This window comes from Notamacropus eugenii, chromosome 2, assembly GCF_028372415.1.
Source record: "Notamacropus eugenii isolate mMacEug1 chromosome 2, mMacEug1.pri_v2, whole genome shotgun sequence".
Classification (NCBI taxonomy): Eukaryota; Metazoa; Chordata; class Mammalia; order Diprotodontia; family Macropodidae; genus Notamacropus; species Notamacropus eugenii.
This window is the reverse complement of record NC_092873.1, coordinates 475157851-475175880: the sequence shown is the minus strand read 5'-3', so window position 1 is coordinate 475175880 and position 18030 is coordinate 475157851. Positions and strand designations below refer to the sequence as shown.

Sequence of the window (18030 nt, the reverse complement as noted above, 5' to 3'; positions counted from 1 at the left end):
ATGTACTTGTTGATAATGAGGTTGATGCATCCATTGCGAGAGCTAGTTCAGTGTTTGGAAGGCTCCAAAGGAAAATGTGGGAGAGAAGAGGTATTTGACTGACTACCAAACTGAAGGTCTACAGAGCTGTTGTGGTGACCTCATTGTTACATGCCTTTGAGACATGGACAATCTACCAGTGCCATGCCAGGAAACTGAATCACTTCCATTTGAATTGTCTTGGGAAGATTTTAAAGATCACCTGGCAGGATAAGGTACCAGACACTGAGATTCGTATTCTAACTAAACTGCCAAGCATTCAAAATATGCTTTAGAGGGCACAGCTCCAATGGACTGGCCACGTTGTTTGAATGAAAATTGTACGCTTGCCAAAAGGACTCTTTTATGGAGAATTCACACAGGGCAAGGGATCATCACATGGTGGTCAGAAGTGATATAAGGATATTCTCAAGGTCTCTCTCTCAAGAACTTAAGAATTGATTGTGTGGCATGGGAGACATTGGCACAGCACCGTTCAGCATGGAGCGCCTACATCAGAAAAGGGCTGTGCTCTATGAGCAAAGCAGAATTGAAACAGCTCAAAGGAAACACAGGATGCGCATATTTAAAGTATCCACCCCAAATGTTCACATGGACTATTTGTCTACTACCATGGTAGAGCATTCTAAGCTTGTATTGGTCTGATCAGCCAGTCAAATACATCGAAAGTTAACTTTATCATAATGATGTTATTTTGGTCTTTTTCAAGAATGAAGGACAACAACCAGATATAATGCTGAAAAAGGAAGCTGATCCTGTCAGATCTGTAGTCTATGGTCTGAGAAGTGGGGACTTTTGTTTATCCTCAATTAAGAATTGATTTGAGATGCATTCCTTTGCTAATTTCCTTATTTATTAGTTATATCTGCTAGGTGACTCATAGAATCATAAATTTAGACGTGGAAAGGAGCTTAGAAACCATCTAGTCTTATTGATCCGAAGTCCCAAAGCTTACAACTGGTAGAGCCAAGACTCAGAATGGAATATTCTGAACTTAAATCTAGCATTCTTTTAACTGTACCATTCTGGTCCCTGGCCCAACTATGTGACCATCATGGTGCCATTCAACAATAGCAGTCCTAGATCCCTAGGGATGTGCCCATGTGATCAACATGTCTATCCATAAAGCCTCATCAGTACCCTGTCCCTCTCCCACTGGTGAAAACAACAGATCCCTAAAGTAATAGAGATAGTGTGGTACTCTCGAGGTAGGACTGGCATTTGCACAGGAGTGCATGGCAATAGCATCACATATATCACAGCAGGTAGGAACTTTGGGATGGCTATAGTCAAGTGAGAAGGGATGCATGAAGGAGGAAGGATAATGTGATTTCTTGAAAGGGATAAGTAATAATTTTGGAAGAGACAGGAGCTATCGTTCTCATTCTGAAAGCAAACAGTCTTGTGACCTTGGACTTGACTCCTTAGGTTTCAGTTCTCACCTACCAAGTGAGATGTAGCACTACATGTTCTACTAGGTCCCTTCTATTCCTTAATCTACTGATAAATCAAGGAAGGAGAGTGGGGAGTACCATGATCTCAGGTTTCACCATTGCACATACTTTAACACCCAATCTGTACTTTTCCCCAAAGCTGTTATCTTCCAGAATTACCCTAACATTGGCACTGCTACAGATGAGAAGCATAAAATGGGAAAACATAGGATTAAACCAAAGGCCATGGCATGATTTTCTCAGACCCATACAAAGAGAGCAGTTGCAGATGATTCAAATTGGTTAAATCTTTTAATCTCCATAAGAGTTTTTCCTACTTTGCTGGAAAAGTCAAGGACAGAGTGGAGCATTCCTATTTGTGCAAAGGATCTACTCTAGGAGGAGAGGTTTCAGCAGAAGGAACAACTGAAGAAACTCTTCTTGATCCTTGCCTGACACAAGACACCATGGTCAAGAGAGTTGCAATTGTTGGAGCTGGTGTGAGTGGTCTCACCTCTATCAAATGCTGCTTGGAAGAGGGGCTGGAGCCCACCTGCTTTGAAAGGAGTGCTGACATTGGAGGGCTATGGCAATTCACAGTAAGTGATATTTCCTTAACTCCTCTTGAGTATGCTGGACAGCAACTACCTGGCAAGGTGAGGTCACTTTACCTCTCTGGCCCTCAGTTTCCCAATTTATAACAGGAGAGGGTTCACTCAGATAATGTCCAAGGTCCTTTCCCTCTCTTCTATGATGTTGTTCTGTAACATTTGAGATTGACCCAGTGGGAGATTTCTATTGGTGCTAGGACAGAATAATAACAGCTAGCAATTATGTAGTGCTCTAAGGTTTACAAAGCACTTTATATGTCAATCTCATTTGATCATCACAACAACCCTGTGGAGGTAGATGCTATTATTATCCCCATTATACAGAGAAGAAAATTGAGGTTGAGGGAGATCAAGTGACTTACCCAGGAATTCTGCATTTCATCCTCTCACAGAGGTTTCCCTTTTCTTTTTTTAAACTTGATCTAAGATTTCATTAATATAGGGAACTCCCAAAGAGGAGTTTTTCTCTGCTGCAGGTCAGTTCTGTGATTTAGAAAGAGTTACCTAAGGCACTGAGAAATTAAACTACTTGCCCAGGGTCACTTGTGGGATTCGAACCTACACCTTCCTTCCTGACTCTTCCTTCCTTTCCCCAAGCTGTGTTCTCCATCACAGTTACAGATAGGTAAATTCCACTGAGAAGGTAGTATTTGTCCCCATGTCATTTTGAATATTGACTGATTGAGAGTTTTCATTCCTGAAGGATAATAACAATTTCCTCTTTGTCATGTTTTTATAGGAATATGTTGAAGAGGGCAGGGCAAGCATTTATAAATCTCTTGTTACTAACAGCAGCAAAGAGATGTCCTGTTACTCAGACTTTCCTTTCCCAGAAGATTTTCCAAACTTTGTGCCACATTCCCAATTTCTGGAGTATCTCAAGATGTATGCAAACAAGTTCAACCTTCTAAAATGTATTCAATTCAAGGTATGTCACTAGGACTGGTTTGGTTGGCAGAAAGGTACTTACTACATATCTTCTTTTGTTGCTTCCTACCTGAGACTCAAGTTCTCTGCTTAAGATTGAGAAACTGGAAAAGATCTGTGCTGCTTGGCAGGATTCCTTCATTCCCTGGGGCCTCTTTAATCAACCTATGGAGGGAAATATGTATTCATGCCACATAACCCACATGTAGAAACCTATGTATGGATATGAATGGCCATGGGGTCTAATTCAGATAGAGTTATGGTTTCTAACATAGTCCTATACCCACATTTCCTGAATCTCTATTTTTGTTGCTTGGATATCATGACTCCTTGAAGGTGGTGGGGAAGAATGGTATTTGCTTGCTCTGAATTTTTTTTTCAGACTATTGTCTGCAATGTGAAAAAATGTCCAGATTTCTCTACCTCTGGCCAGTGGGAGGTAGCTACTGAACATGAAGGGAAGCAAGAGTCAGCCATATTTGATGCTGCCATGGTCTGCACTGGTTTTGTCACTGACCCGTTTTTGCCACTAGATTCTTTGCCAGGTATGGTACTATCTTCTAAGTCCTTTTATTTTTTTTTTAATTTCTCTTCTTATTGATATGTCTTGGTTTTGGATTTTTTGAGAAAAATTTCATTGTAGTATGCCTTGTAGGTGTGCCCCCAAAGCACTGTCATGGGCTCTCTTTTCTTATTCTCTGTCTCTTGGTGACCTCATCAACTGTCAGGGGCTTAATTAGCATCTCTATTTGAATGACTTATGGAAGTACATATCTTTTATTAGTATTTCTTTCTCCTGAGTTCCAATCCCACATCACAAACTACCATTGGACATTTGAAAATGGATTACTGTAAGAATTTCTAATTCAACATGTCCAAAATAGAACTCATTTTATCATCCACCTTTCTGCCATACTTCTTTCAGTCACCCAGGTTAACAATTTGTCTCCTCCTCAATATCTAATTCTCCCTCACCATACATATCCAATCAGCTGCCGGATCCTTTCATTCCTCTTCAACATCTCTTGTATCTCTGCCCTCTTCTCCATTCATTCATCCACCACCCTATTTCAGATCCTCCTCACCTTTTCCCAGCCTACTACAATAGCCTTCTGAAGCATCTCTGTCTTCCACATCACTGCCTTAGTGATATTCTCAAAGCATAGGTCTGGCCATATGACCTCTAGCCACTGAATTCCAGTTGCTTCCTGTTCCCTCTATAATAAAATTTCCTATCATTTAAAGTCCTTCACAACATAATTCCAATCAGCTTTTCTAACCTTATTCCACTTCACCATACAATGGTCCAGCCAAACTGTTTTCCTAATCTGTCTCACACAAGACTGATTTCACTGTCTTGTGGCTAAAATCTTCCATACATATTGTCTCTCTCCCATTAGAACATGAGCTTCTTGGGAGGAAGGACAGTCTTTCAGATTTATATTCCCAATGCTGCTTCTCTCATAGGAAGCATTTCACAAATGTTTTATGCATTAATTCTAGACATTCCATCTATCATCTCTGAATCTTTGCATGGGTTGTATCCTATGTCTAAAAACAAACTTCACTTTCAATTCTGCCTCTTTAAATCTCCAGTTTCCTTCAAAGTTTGGCTCATTTCTTGCATCTACTAGTGTCATCTCCCTCCAAATTACCTTGTGCTTATTTTTTAGAAACCTTGTATATCCTTATATATGTACATGTTATCTCCCCTTAAAGAGCATAAGATCCTTGAAAAGAGGGACTGTTTCATTTTTACCTTTATCCTCAGAACCTATCACACCACCTGGCATATGGTAGGTGATTAATTTACGTACCGATTGATCACTGTTACTTCCTGGTAACCCCCTTCCCCCATGAATCCTCATTTTTCAATCAGTCAGTAAATATTTACTAAGTGTCTACTATGTGCCAGACATGGTACTAAGTGCCAGGGATATATTATAATCTTATACCATAGCTTATTTTAAAACAATTCAGTCCCTGCCTTCAGGGAGCTTACAATCTAAAGGGGGATGACAATGCACAAAAGGGAGCTAGAAAGGTAGAAGGTGAAGGGCAAAGAAGGTACCTGATGTGTGGAATGGTGGCAATGTCAAAGACGTCTCAGAGTTTCCTAGGGCATGGTAGAAAAGTCAGAGAAATGTGAAAAAGAGAAACAATTATATCAACCAGACCCTGTCTAGGCAGGAAAAGTATTTCACCATCTGTCCTCTGGGGTTTAGATGGGTCATGACATTCATCTGAATTCTGATGTCTTCCAATGCTATTTTCCTCTGTATTATTGAGGTCATTCTATATATCGTCTTTTACATCTACTTTCTTTGCTCTGAATGAGTTTGTTTGTTCAGAAAGCATTTTCTAGGTGCCTCCTATGACCCAGGGAACATGGGAGATACAAAGTCTTCCTTAACATCTCAGAATTCCTTATATTCATGTTTTTAATCAATAGTATTCCATTACATTCAAATAGCACTATTGCTTCAGTCCTCTGTTGGGCATCTCCATTTTTTTCTTTTTAATATCACAAAAATATTGTTATGAATATTTCCCTAATCAATGGAAATGCTACAAATATTTCTATCAATAGGTATATTTCGATAGCACAGTGACTGGAACGTAATGTGTGATTCTGTCATTCTTTATTCTTAGGACAATTAGTTAATTCACAAAAGGGATAAGTTTGAAGGTATAAGCATCTACTTGGGTGTTAGTGTTTTAATGGCACAATGTGCATATGTATGCTTTTAAAAGTCACTTTTATCAAATCACTTTGCCAGCCTTAAAGCATTATATGAAAGTATGATTTATATCTTTATTATTGCCATTCTTTCTAGGCATCCTATCATTCATTAATTCATGTTATCCCCAAACAAGATAGATAGGGCAGCTCTCATTATCCTAATTATATTGGGAAATGAAACCAAAAGTCATATATGTTGGTCATTTTGGTAAATTAGAATTATAATTTGGTTGAAATAGAAGCATCGCGAAGGAGAGAGCAATGAATTTGAAGTAAGAAGACTTGGGATTGAATCTCGGATCTTCTAGTTTATATCAATATGACCCTGGATAAAATCATTTCATCTCTATGGGTCACAGTTTCCTCATCTGGAAAATGAGTTTGGACTAATTATCAATCAAGAACCATCTACTTAATCCTACATTCTAAAGGATTGACAAAAGGGCTTTATTTCAAATCCCTTATGACTATGAGTTTGTCAGATAACAATAGGACCTCGATAAAGCCACAAAGCATGTTACAAAAACTTTTTTTTAACATTTGACTTTTTTTTTAATTTTGAATTCCCAATTCTACCTCTCCCCTGTTCCTCCCTAAGATGATAAGCAAGCAGATATAGGTTATGCATATGCAATCATAAAACGTTTCCATATTAATCATTTTGCACAAGAATTGAGTGAAAGGAAAAGAATGAAAGAAAGGGATAACTGCATGCTTCAGTCTGTATTCAAACAAATATCAGTTCTTTCTCTAGCAGCAGAAAGTATGTTTTATCATTAGCACTTTGGGATTTTCTTGGATCATTATGTTGCTGAAAATAGCTAAATCATTCACGGTTCTTCAATGAACAACATGGCTATTACTGTGCCCAGCGTTTTCCTAGTTCTGTTCTCTACATATTACATCAGTTCATGTAAGTCTTTCCAGGTTTTTCTGAAATCATCCTGCTTGTCATTTCTCATACCACAATATTTCATTGCAATCATATACCAGAACTTCTTTAGCCATTCTCCAATTGATGGGCATCCCTTTGATTTCCAATTCTTAACCACCTTCCCTCAGCATACAGCCAGCTGATCACATTTTCTGAGAAGGGTTGATTTTCCACATAGCATAAATATATCTGATTGTGTAACAACAGCTCCAGAAATTATTTTACAACAACTATTCCTTTTTGGTTTGGTGCTTCATGATCCATTGACCATTGGTATCAAATAAACCAAGCTATGCTATCCATATTATCAGATGATTTCACCCAGAAAACAAGATAACCACCCCATATCATTAATCCAACTGAAACTAAATAATAATCTCTTATTATCCTAAAGGTGATACTGGATGAAGGGCCTCATACAGAAATCCAGTAGGTTTAAGAATGAGTTTTAGGCAGTCTCCAAATAAACCCTGACTTGAATCAATGTCTCTATGAGTAAACACCATACCAATAAATTTACTGTCTATGGTCCATTTTCTTGCCAGTTATGAATAGTAACAGCCAACATCTGTTTATGTTTAACACTTATTGTCCAAGGGGCTAGGCATTGTCTCTTTCTCCATTAATGAGACTCTTACACTGGAGCCAGGTGAACATAGACCAAATTGAGTTCTAGGGAAGGATGATTACCTAAAAAGAAGGCAAGTTTTTTTTTCTCTCACTCTTTAGCTCTTTATGATGTTATGCTGGAGCTTGAGGAGGGAGTGAGTTGCTAAGCACACATGTGCTTTAACTGTCATGTGATTATAATGCATTTATTTCTGTTGGGGTTGGGGAAAGGGCAAGTTACTCCTCTCCAACCTTTTGTGTGAAGCCTAGGCAGGGAGAACTATTTGTTCCAGTGACAATAAGAAAGAGAGCAAGCTGGAAGATGTCTCTCCTTATTAAATTAATATAGCACCCTTGCCACCATCATGCAGTTAAGGATCCAGTGGGAGGATAGCTCCATTATCCCAAAGCCCTCAAATCCTACGGTGCTGAGCCAGCACTTGTAATCATCCAGAAACAGGCAGGGCAGCATCATGAGGCAGCTGCCCATCGCCATGTATTTGCCACATGGCTGTCCTCATAATGCTTCAAGGTGATTGAAGGTATTATTCTATCCTCAGATCCTCAATTTCCTGTAGGCACAGCACCATTATTATATGTGATTTATAGATGAAGAAACCAACACTACAAGAGATTGAGTGACTTCTCTGTGGTCCTACAACTTGACAGGGTCATAAGTAGCATTTGAACCTAAGTCAGTCCTGACACTAAATCCACTGTATTTTCCATTCTGCCATGATGTCTTTCACAAGCAGTGAAAGTATAGGATCATTTCAACTGAGACCTTTGCAAGTGTTTCATCTCTCCTACTAAATTATATGTTCTTTCCAGGAGATAAAATGTCTTTCATATCTTTTTTGTCTTAAATTTTTGTATACCTCCAGTGCCTAGCATTATGCAATAGGAGATACTAATTTATTTTTTCAATGAAGAGAATAATTTACAATTCAAATTCATTTTGCTGTGATAAATACATTCAACATCAGATTGGCTTCACTGTATGGGTTGGCATGGAAGAAAAAAGCATGATATTCATTAAAAGTGGACTCCATTGAACATGGTGAATATTTTTCTATGCTTATTTGGGTAAGGAAATGTTTGTGTATGTGCATGTGTTGATTTTTCTCCCATTAACAGGAAATCTAGAAAATAGAGACAGTCTTCTTAGTTGTTGTTTATACTTATAAACCCAGTGTTAGCACAGTCCCTGGGACATAGTAAGCACTTATTAAGTGATCTGTCTATCCACGTGCCCTTCTATCTACCTATCAAGCATCCTTCTATCCATTCATCTAGCTAGCTATCTATACATCTACCTATCTAATCTAAAAAAGGGAGTACACTGGCTCCAGGATCAGAGATCCTGAGTTCAATGCCCACATCTGACACTTAACTCTTATATGTCCTGAGGCATCACTTGACCTCCCTGGATCTCTGTTTCCTCCTTAAAATAAGAGCTGAACTAGATACCCTCTGATGTCTTCTAGCTCTACGTCTCCTTCTTAGCAAGCATCCTATGATATGATAGTTTGAAGACAAGAGATTGCAACCCCTCTGTGACTTGACAGTCTCATGTTACTGATGCAAAAAAGAGGGGATTATTTATTAAGTCCTTTACCTGCAAATAGCTATTTCAGGGTATAATCAACATTCTCTCTATTCCAATCACTAGTTATCAATATCTTTAAGCAGTGAACAATGTAATTCTTGGCTGGATGAATCCCATTGATCAAACTAGGAAAATTCATTCAGTGAGGAGGGAAAGAGATAGCCATTTAATGAGAACTTACAAGCACAAGGGACTTTCAGAGAGATTTTAGCTCAATGAAAACATTCTATAAATTGAATATAACACCCAACCTCCTGACCAAATGTGGGTCTCCAGAAAGTTACACCAGTTTTGAAAGATGTTATGACTCTGTACTCAGTCAAAACCATAGTTCACAAGCAACAACTTTTGTGTTTATATTGTCAACCAAAAAGGATATATTGGCTTAGAGGAAACTATATTTAACCAAATTAAGGGATGATAAAATATCCCAATAACCCATCCCACCCAAAGGGATACCAGCAATGAACAGAGGGAGTGCATACATACAGAGAAAACATATGACCAGGGAATATATGGAGACACACAAGTAGAGAAACCTGTGCGGTCAAAGAATGTGCATGAATAGAGAAATGTGGAAAACAAATATGGCCTGAACACATGGATGTGGGGTACCCATGCCACTGCAGCAACTCAGCACTTCAATTCTGTGGTTGCTATTGCTCAGTCATTTTTCTGTCAAGTCCTACTCTCCATGACCCCATCTGGGTTTCCTTGGCAGAAATGCAAGAATGGCTTGCCGTTTTCCTTCTGTTTTATAGTTGAAGAAACTGTAAACAGGGTTAAGTGACTTGCCCAGGGTCACACAGTTAGTAAGTGTCCTCTAATACAATAGAGTTGTTACCATCCTTTGGTGATACTATTGTGCTGCTCTGCTGCTTTTGTGGGGCACCATTGCATCGCAGCTCCACTCCCTTCTAGGCACTGAATTCCATCACCTCTACTGGGCATTGTCTCTCAGCTTACTATAAGTCCCTCCTGTCCACTCAACATTGTGTAGTCTCTTTCAATCTGAATACTGGGGCTGCCATCTTCTAGTCTTTAGCTCTCAGTTGCCTCTCAGTTGAGAGGCCTCAGAGCACTAAAATCCTTTTGACCCTCCTGGCCTATTTGCATGATAATGTCATCTAGCCCAAAAAGTAGTAAAGAAAAAATAGGCAAAACCTTCAACCTGGGAATAAGGGTTTTTGTTTTTTCTTTTCTCTGATATCTCCAGCAGACACCCAAAATTCTTGACCCTAATAAACTACTTGATTTGGTGTTTGAAATTCCTTTTAACTCTAGTCAAATTCTCAATCTATATCACCTCAAGCCATTTTTAAACAACACTTCCACAGAGGATCCATATGGGGGTGGAGTAATGAGTTTCCATGAGTCTCCCCCCAAAAACTCCTGGTTGCCCTGCAGATCAACCCAGGTTCAAGAACAAAAGGAGGACTAGTGACTTCTGTCTTGTGTGTGTTCATCCTTCGTTGCCAAAGAAGACCATGCCATCAAAGAAATGATGACATGACTTGCACTTGACTTTGTTTTGAGTGAGGGAGGGCTGTGCAGGTCTTAGCAGCTCAGTGTAGGGACTGGAGTCAGGAAGATCTGAATTCCAATCTAGCTTCAGATTCTTAGTAGCTGTGTGACTCTGAGCAAGTCATTTAACCCTTTACAACTTCTAGTGAGTAGTCCTCATCCTTACCTATGCCAAACTGACTAATTTAATCCCTCTCCTGTATGGTGGCCCTTCACATAATAGTGTCTTTTAAGTGAAGCATAATATCACCCTGTAATGGCAAGCATCCTGGCACACTCAGGATGGCTACTACCACTGTTCTTAGATATGCTTTCCTAGGAAAGAGAGCTGTCTAAAGGGTCAACAATCTTTTTCAATTACATCCCCTAGTTTATGGGGAAAATCAGCACCTTGAACGTCAGAGAAAATATAAGCAGAGAAATAAATACCAACAGATAGGCCCTACTGCCTGAATCAAAGCAACATTGCTATACACTTAGCACGCATCCGTGGTTGGAGAGAGCCTTTACATCTGAACAGTGCGGAGTGGGGGGCTCTGAACATACCGCTACTCAGAGTCACGACCAGGGAATCACAAGGTCCTTCTCATAAGCGAGCCCCTAAAGTAAAAAAAAACAAAACAAAAAAAACTAACCTCCATATATATATATTTGCATATGTATATTTATATATATATTTATACACACACATACATACATATACATATATACATACACATATACACATATACATACATATAAAGACTCGGCTCCTGATTGGCTCAGAGGCAGTAGGTATGCACAGCTGTGAACTATCAGGAGATAAATACTTCAGATGTTTTCAGTGAGCCTGAGTCTGGGAAACTGAACTCCGAAAAGAAAACAAAAATCCCACTTTGCTTGTTTTTACACATCCCAAATCAATGTTATTGCCTGGATGATAGGTTGTATTCACAGAGCTTGTCAGGTCCCTCATTTCCTCTTTTGTTTTCCTTTGTAGGTATCAACACTTTTAAAGGTAAGTACTTTCACAGCAGGGAGTACAAGCATTCAGATCTGCTCAAGGATAAGAGAGTTCTTGTGATTGGCATGGGGAATTCTGGCGCAGATATTGCTGTGGAGGCCAGTCACGTGGCTAAAAAGGTATGGACTTGGAGGTTACTCTCTATAATTAAAATGTAATATAAAATGTGCTGATATGCTGAATAGCCTTTTAAAAATGTAGCCCCCCTTTCATTATTGGTCAATTTCACTGTAAATTCTGAATTTATTATTTCTTTAGAGAAGAACAGAGGTAGGAAGGAAGGAAAGGAGGGAGGGAGAGATGGAAGGAAAGAAAGGTGCTCATCATGATCAGGTTTACAAAGTACTTTGAATAAGATTAATAATAACTGGTATTTTAAAAGTGCTTTAAGTTTTGTAAAAACATTTACAAACATTAACTCTTGTGATGTTTATAGCAACCCTATTAAGTAAATGCTAAACAATCTGTCTTTTTGCTTCTAGGTGTTGCTCAGCACCACTGGAGGTGCATGGCTGATAAATCGATTTCTTGACCATGGGTATCCTTGGTATATGGTGTTCACTTCTCGATTTCAAAGCACATTAAGAAATTCCCTCCCAACTTCTGTTATAAACTGGCTATTTGGCAAAACAGCAAACAGTTGGTTTGATCATGCAAACTATGGTTTGATTCCAGAAAACAGGTAATTTATCAGTTTCTGTTTTGTGCTCTCAGAGAAGAGGGACTCCAAATTTCTCAGTAACTTTTGCAAAACTGGGTTGCTGCTGCTACTAAAAGATATGTTTATTTTTTTTAATTTGGAAAGGAAAAGTAGAGAGCCACATTCAAGATTCAGTTTGAGCAAGAGATAGATCTGTGGGCTTTTGTTCCATTGGTAAGGAAAAATTGCATCCTATAGTTTCCATTTGCAGTCTCCTTAATGACTACAAGATACATCTTCAGCAAGATAATCTCAGTTCAGTTCACCAAACAAATAATAAGGACCTAATGTGTAAAAAGTACTGTGGAAACAGAGAGCTGTGACATTAGCCTCTCAAGATGCTTAGTCTTATAGAGGGCATCTACACAATTGCATATAAAGGCCAGAATAAGATAAATACATAGGAATGGTTAAGCAAAACTCCATGTGTAATTTGAGGAGAGAAAATTTTCATCTACAAGGCTCATCTTCTGGGGTGAAAAGATGGAGAAGGGGGTGAGTGCAGCTGGAAAAGGAAGGGAGGGAAAGACACAAGTTAATTGGCATTTATTAAACATCTACTATACCCCAGGCATTGGTGATATACAATTTCTGAGGATATGAAGACAAAAATGAAGCAATCCCAACACTCAAAAGAGACTTATCAATGGAGAAAACATGCATGTAAATAAGCATAGAAAGATATATGTAAGTGTGTATATGTGGGGGGAGCAGTATATATGTATAGATGAGAAATTTTATATATATACACACATATCTATATATACATACATATACATATATATACATATACATATGAAAAAACTGTATACAACTTCAGAAGAAGAGTGCTGTGGGAATATCTCCAGTTACCCTCAGAACATTTGGTGTCAGAAGGTAGATAGAACTAATCAGAAAGCACTGAAATTTGGGGAAAAAACACAAGATTGCTGAAGGGTAGGCAGAAACCTAAAGCTCCACCTCCTGGGTGTCCTCACTCTGTTTGAATATTGGTTAGGCAGTAGCCTATAAGCAAGAAGTCATTATCAAAAATTTATAAATTCTTCCCTACACAACTTCATTCTCTCAAGTCTGATACCTCATATTCATTGAAAGGGGAGAATTCCAGAACCAAAGGCAGAATCAGAGGATGATCAGAGCATAAACGAAGCATATTATTCATTGAGGAACCTCTTCCTTCTCTGCTTTGATTTAGGACTTCTGTAAGAGAACCTATACTGAATGGTGAGCTCCCAGGATGCATAATTACTGGGAAGGTGTTGATCAAACCTAGTGTGGAGAAAGTAAAGGAAAGCTCTGTGATGTTTAAGAATACTCCAGAAGAAGAGCCTATTGATATAATTGTCTTGGCCACAGGATATACTTGTGCTTTCCCTTTCCTCGATGATTCTATAGTGAAAGTTGAAAATAATCAAGCCTCTTTGTATAAGTATGTATTCCCTGCACATCTGGAAAAACCAGCTCTGGCTGTCATTGGCCTCATCAAGCCTTCAGGATCTTTGGTTTGCACAGCAGAAGTACAAGCCCGATGGGTCACACGAGTCCTAAAGGGTATGTAGGTGGAAAACATGAATGGGCAAAGGAACAAGAGGGCAAAAAGCAAAGTTGGTTGGAGGGCAAGGTGGTTCCCAAACTTTGTCTAAGTTGAAATGATGACTGATTGATTTTAAGGACTGGATATCTTCATAACTCATCAGTTCCAATTTAAAATAGACAGAAACTGTAAAAGCTGGATTTATATTACTATTGACTGAGTCAAAAAGTAGTGGTGATGTACATTGTGTCTCTGAATGACAAGAAGGTAGAGACTACATAACACTGGCTGCGCCTATCTACCTGTATAACCCAGTCAATCAGCTATTTTTGTGAAATTAATTTTTAATTTCACAATCAATGCCTAATTAAGACACAAAAATGATGACTTAGTGAAAATATTTTAGTCAAACTGGTTGATATGAGAGTTAGGTAGATTTATAACTTCTGATTAAAATGTTGATGTCAGAATAGAACAGGTTGTTAATGTAGTGCCCTCAGATCTCTCTCCTTCATTATTATTTTTCTCAGTGACTTGGATGAAGGTCTCAATGACTTGGATAGCATGCTCAAATGTTCCAATGAGACAAAAGTGAGAAGGGACTGACAGCACACTGGATTGTGAACCAAACCAAAAACACCCTGACAGGCCAGGACATTGGGACAAATCTCATAAGTAAACATTTGAATAAGTGAAATTGGAAGTTCTTATTTTTCCACCTAATTTGCTTCAAGTTATATTTTCTTCACTTTGTACTTGCAAAGTTGATTTTTCAACCCAGTTGTAGGACTTAGGAGATTTGTCCCAATGTTCTAGCCTGTCAGGGTGTTTTTGTCCTCACTATTTATAAATCATGGTATTTCATATGGTTTGTCAAGAGTTCTAATAGATGCCTAAAGGAAATCTTGAATTTTATCTTATAGGCTTGAATAAACTACCAGCACCAGAGGCCATGAGAGAAGACATTAACACAAAGAAAGCAAATAAAGCTACTGGGTAGGCTATGTCCCTGAATTAATTGCATATACTCATTTAATTTACAACTAGAACTTGCAAAGTTTTTCCATATTTAGAGTAAAACATTTCCCTAAAGGGTCAATGATGGGTGTCCTAACCAGAGATGGCAAAAAAGAAGTGAATTTCAAGCAGAAGGAAAAGGGAGCATAAAGAACTAAGGAAAAGTTCTAGAGCAACCTTTATTAGGAGTTGCAGGTGAAAAAGGAAATGAAGGGATCCGGCATATCATGGCAATGAGGACACTAGATCATCGCTATCTACCCTGTCAAAGAACTAAGGACTTGAGAATAGGGATAAAGACTTTTCCTGTAATTTAATCAGCATTAACAGCTCCAAGGTTATGGAACTCCTTCAACCAAAGCAGTTCAGCACCTTCCCTGAAACTTTATGGTCTTAGAGAGTTGTGTAGGAATTGAAAGGTTAAGGGATTTTCTCAGGACCACATAGCCTGTCAGAGGCTGAACTTTTAAGCAAGGCTATCTTGAATTTAAAGACAGTTCTTTATCCACTATACCATACTGACTCCCTTGGACCTAGAATTTCAGAATATATCACAGCAGGAGGGATGTCAAGGAAGTTAACATCATGTTTTGGTCCAGGGTCAGCTAGATATAGTACGCCAATCTGGATAGCTTGGTCCCACGGTGGCTGTTCCATACCCAAGTGGCCTGTCTCTTCCAGGGCATTTCTGGAGTTTTGGTTAAGAAATTACAACAGTAGCAGGAAGGATACTGAGAAAGCTACATTGAAGCATGGGGCTGGCAAGACAAAGTTTGACTCTTACCAATTAGAATAGCCCAGCCCTAGGGGAGTAGTGTTTTTAAAAAGAGTTCACTTTATAATCAGAAATGGAAGTATTTTAAGACTAGAAAACATTAGTACACGTTAGAATGAAAGAGAAATCATGGTTGTGATGCTGAATTTTAGGAGGAGAATTTCAGTTTTACCCACAATAAAATGACCCTTTTTTTCTCCTCTTCCTCACAAAGGTTTGGTTTATATTTTGATCAGGTTTTGCAAACAGATTGTATTACATACATAGATGAGCTCTTGTCCTTCATCAATGCAAAACCCAACTTATTATCTCTGCTCCTGAAGGACCCACTACTGGCTTTTAAGGTTTACTTTGGCCCCCTTACCTCATACCAGTACCGTCTGACTGGCCCAGGAAAGTGGGATGGAGCCAGGAATGCCATTCTGACCCAGTGGGACTGGACAATCAAGCCAACAAAAACTCGAGTTTTACAAGAGCCACCGGATACTTTTTTCTACCTACTCAAAGTCTTCAGCTTTTTGGTTCTACTTGTGGCTTTATTTCTTATTCTCTAATAACTGAAGCCTTAGGAAAAAAATGCACAGGGTAGTAGAGTAACTTCCTAGATCCTCCATCAAGTCAGAGCCTTCACTCCTGTGGGTCTTTCCCAGGATAACTAATTTGAGGCCTTATTCTTCCCACCTGGAATCCAAATGCACTCTAGAAACTCTACAGCAACCCTATTGGCCAATAGTGTCCAGTGTGTACTTTTCCCATCCTTGTCCCTCTCCAGCTGTATTGTGACCTCCATATTCTACCAACCTATGGGGAGGAACGTTTTCTGCAAACCTTCAAACACTATCTAAATGTGAACTATCATTATGGCAATTGTTTTCATCTTTATTATCTGCATCTAATGCCAGTGGAATAAAATCTGATTGTGATAGTTTCAGAGGAGATACCAATCTGAGTATCTATACTTCCTTCTCCTTGTGAAAACTTGTTCATTCAACTTGTGTACCATAGGCAACCAAAGCTTTGTAAATACTAGCTCTTTGTAGAGATTGTATGCTATGTTTTTCATTGAAGCTATGAACATTTTCAAGTGTTTTTTTAATCCCTTTATTGTAGGGAACAGGAAGATGGGATATTAAGAAGGGAATTGGGGGTGAGGTAGAGAGAAGAAAGGGGAGGCAATGTCTACTCCAGACCATCACAGAGAGTAGTTGGATTATGTAAGTATCTAAGACACACACACACACACCCCCACACACCCACCACCCACCACCCACCACACACACACTTTCTCCACCTATATTAAGCTTCTGTGAGCGCCAGTTCAACCAACATGAAATAATTTGACCTCATAATTTGGGAGTAATCCAATCCTTCCAAGTGGTTTCAGATGAATTCAATGCCCCAGGAAGCCAACAGCCCTACCTCACTCTCACAAGCCTATGTACATGATTTCCTATCAAATGAACTCTGTCTCTGAGAGCTTCATCTTGTGACACTACTGTGTGGAATTAGGGGGAATTTCTGTTCAGATTTATTTCTCCAGAGAACATTTAGACTCAGGACTTATAGAAAAACAATGCAATTCTCCATATCTCTTATGTATTAGATTTCTATAATTTCTCACCCAAAGTTCACGCTACCATGCCCATAAGAGACATTATGGACATCATTTATTACTGTGCTGGAGAATGAGTGGCAAAGAGAGATACTCAAAGGGGGAAAGCAGGGAAAGAGAAAAAGAAGACAGATTAGGGAAGCAAAAGTAACTGTGGTGACAGAGAATAGATATAGATATATAAATATAGATAGACAGATAGATATAGATATAGATATAGATATAGATAGATATATATATATATATATATATATATATATATATATAAATTGGACCTAGTGTCAGCTAGGTCTGCACAAAGTGTGCCTTGGTTACTGTACTAGGAAGATCATAGGTTTAGACCTGGAAGAGAACTGAGAGGATTTTTAATCTGTTCTTCCTCACTTTACAGAAGAAGGTACTGAGCCTAGGTGGTAAGGTGGGAATTGAACCTGGGTTCTCTAAATCCCAAGCCATTGCTCTTCCCATTCTGTTATGTTGTGTTGGATTTGATTTAAATATGCCTCTAAAATCGACAAGAAAGATCTTCTCATTGGACACTTGGTCCTTTCATTTTACTGGTTCATGGCCAATATTTGTTAAATGACCATTTTGAAGATACAGTTTATACACAAATATTTCTTGCAGAGAATGAGGAAATCGAGAAATACTATCCAGAATTCATTAAAATCCTCTAAATCAAGTGAACATATATACATTTGTAGGAGACACAGATCTTTCCAGCCCTAACCACCCTCCATAGATATTATGGTGGAAACTTGATGAGTCAGAATTAGCTGTCTCACAGAGAACAAAAGATGATCTATAAAACCAGAGAAGGACAAATGTTTCATTTTCAAGTGTCATGTGTTCATCCTTTGTTGCTGAAGAAGGCCATGCCATCAGAGAAATAATGACATGGCTTGCACTTGACTGTTTTTTGAGGGAGGTGCTGTGCTGGTCACCAGCCTCACTTCTCCT

General features: G+C 38.8%; 1 protein-coding gene across 1 annotated transcript; it reads left to right on the top strand.

The window, feature by feature from the left end:
* The first annotated feature begins 1722 nt into the window (after positions 1 to 1722).
* On the top strand, positions 1723 to 16409 carry LOC140529758 (flavin-containing monooxygenase 1-like). The gene is made up of 8 exons (XM_072648663.1): positions 1723 to 2071; positions 2823 to 3011; positions 3393 to 3555; positions 11409 to 11551; positions 11915 to 12114; positions 13328 to 13683; positions 14590 to 14662; positions 15673 to 16409. Exons 1-8 carry the CDS (start codon positions 1940 to 1942, stop codon positions 16010 to 16012), a joined length of 1596 nt encoding a protein of 531 aa, XP_072504764.1. The 5' UTR covers positions 1723 to 1939; the 3' UTR covers positions 16013 to 16409.
* The last annotated feature ends 1621 nt before the right edge of the window (positions 16410 to 18030 follow it).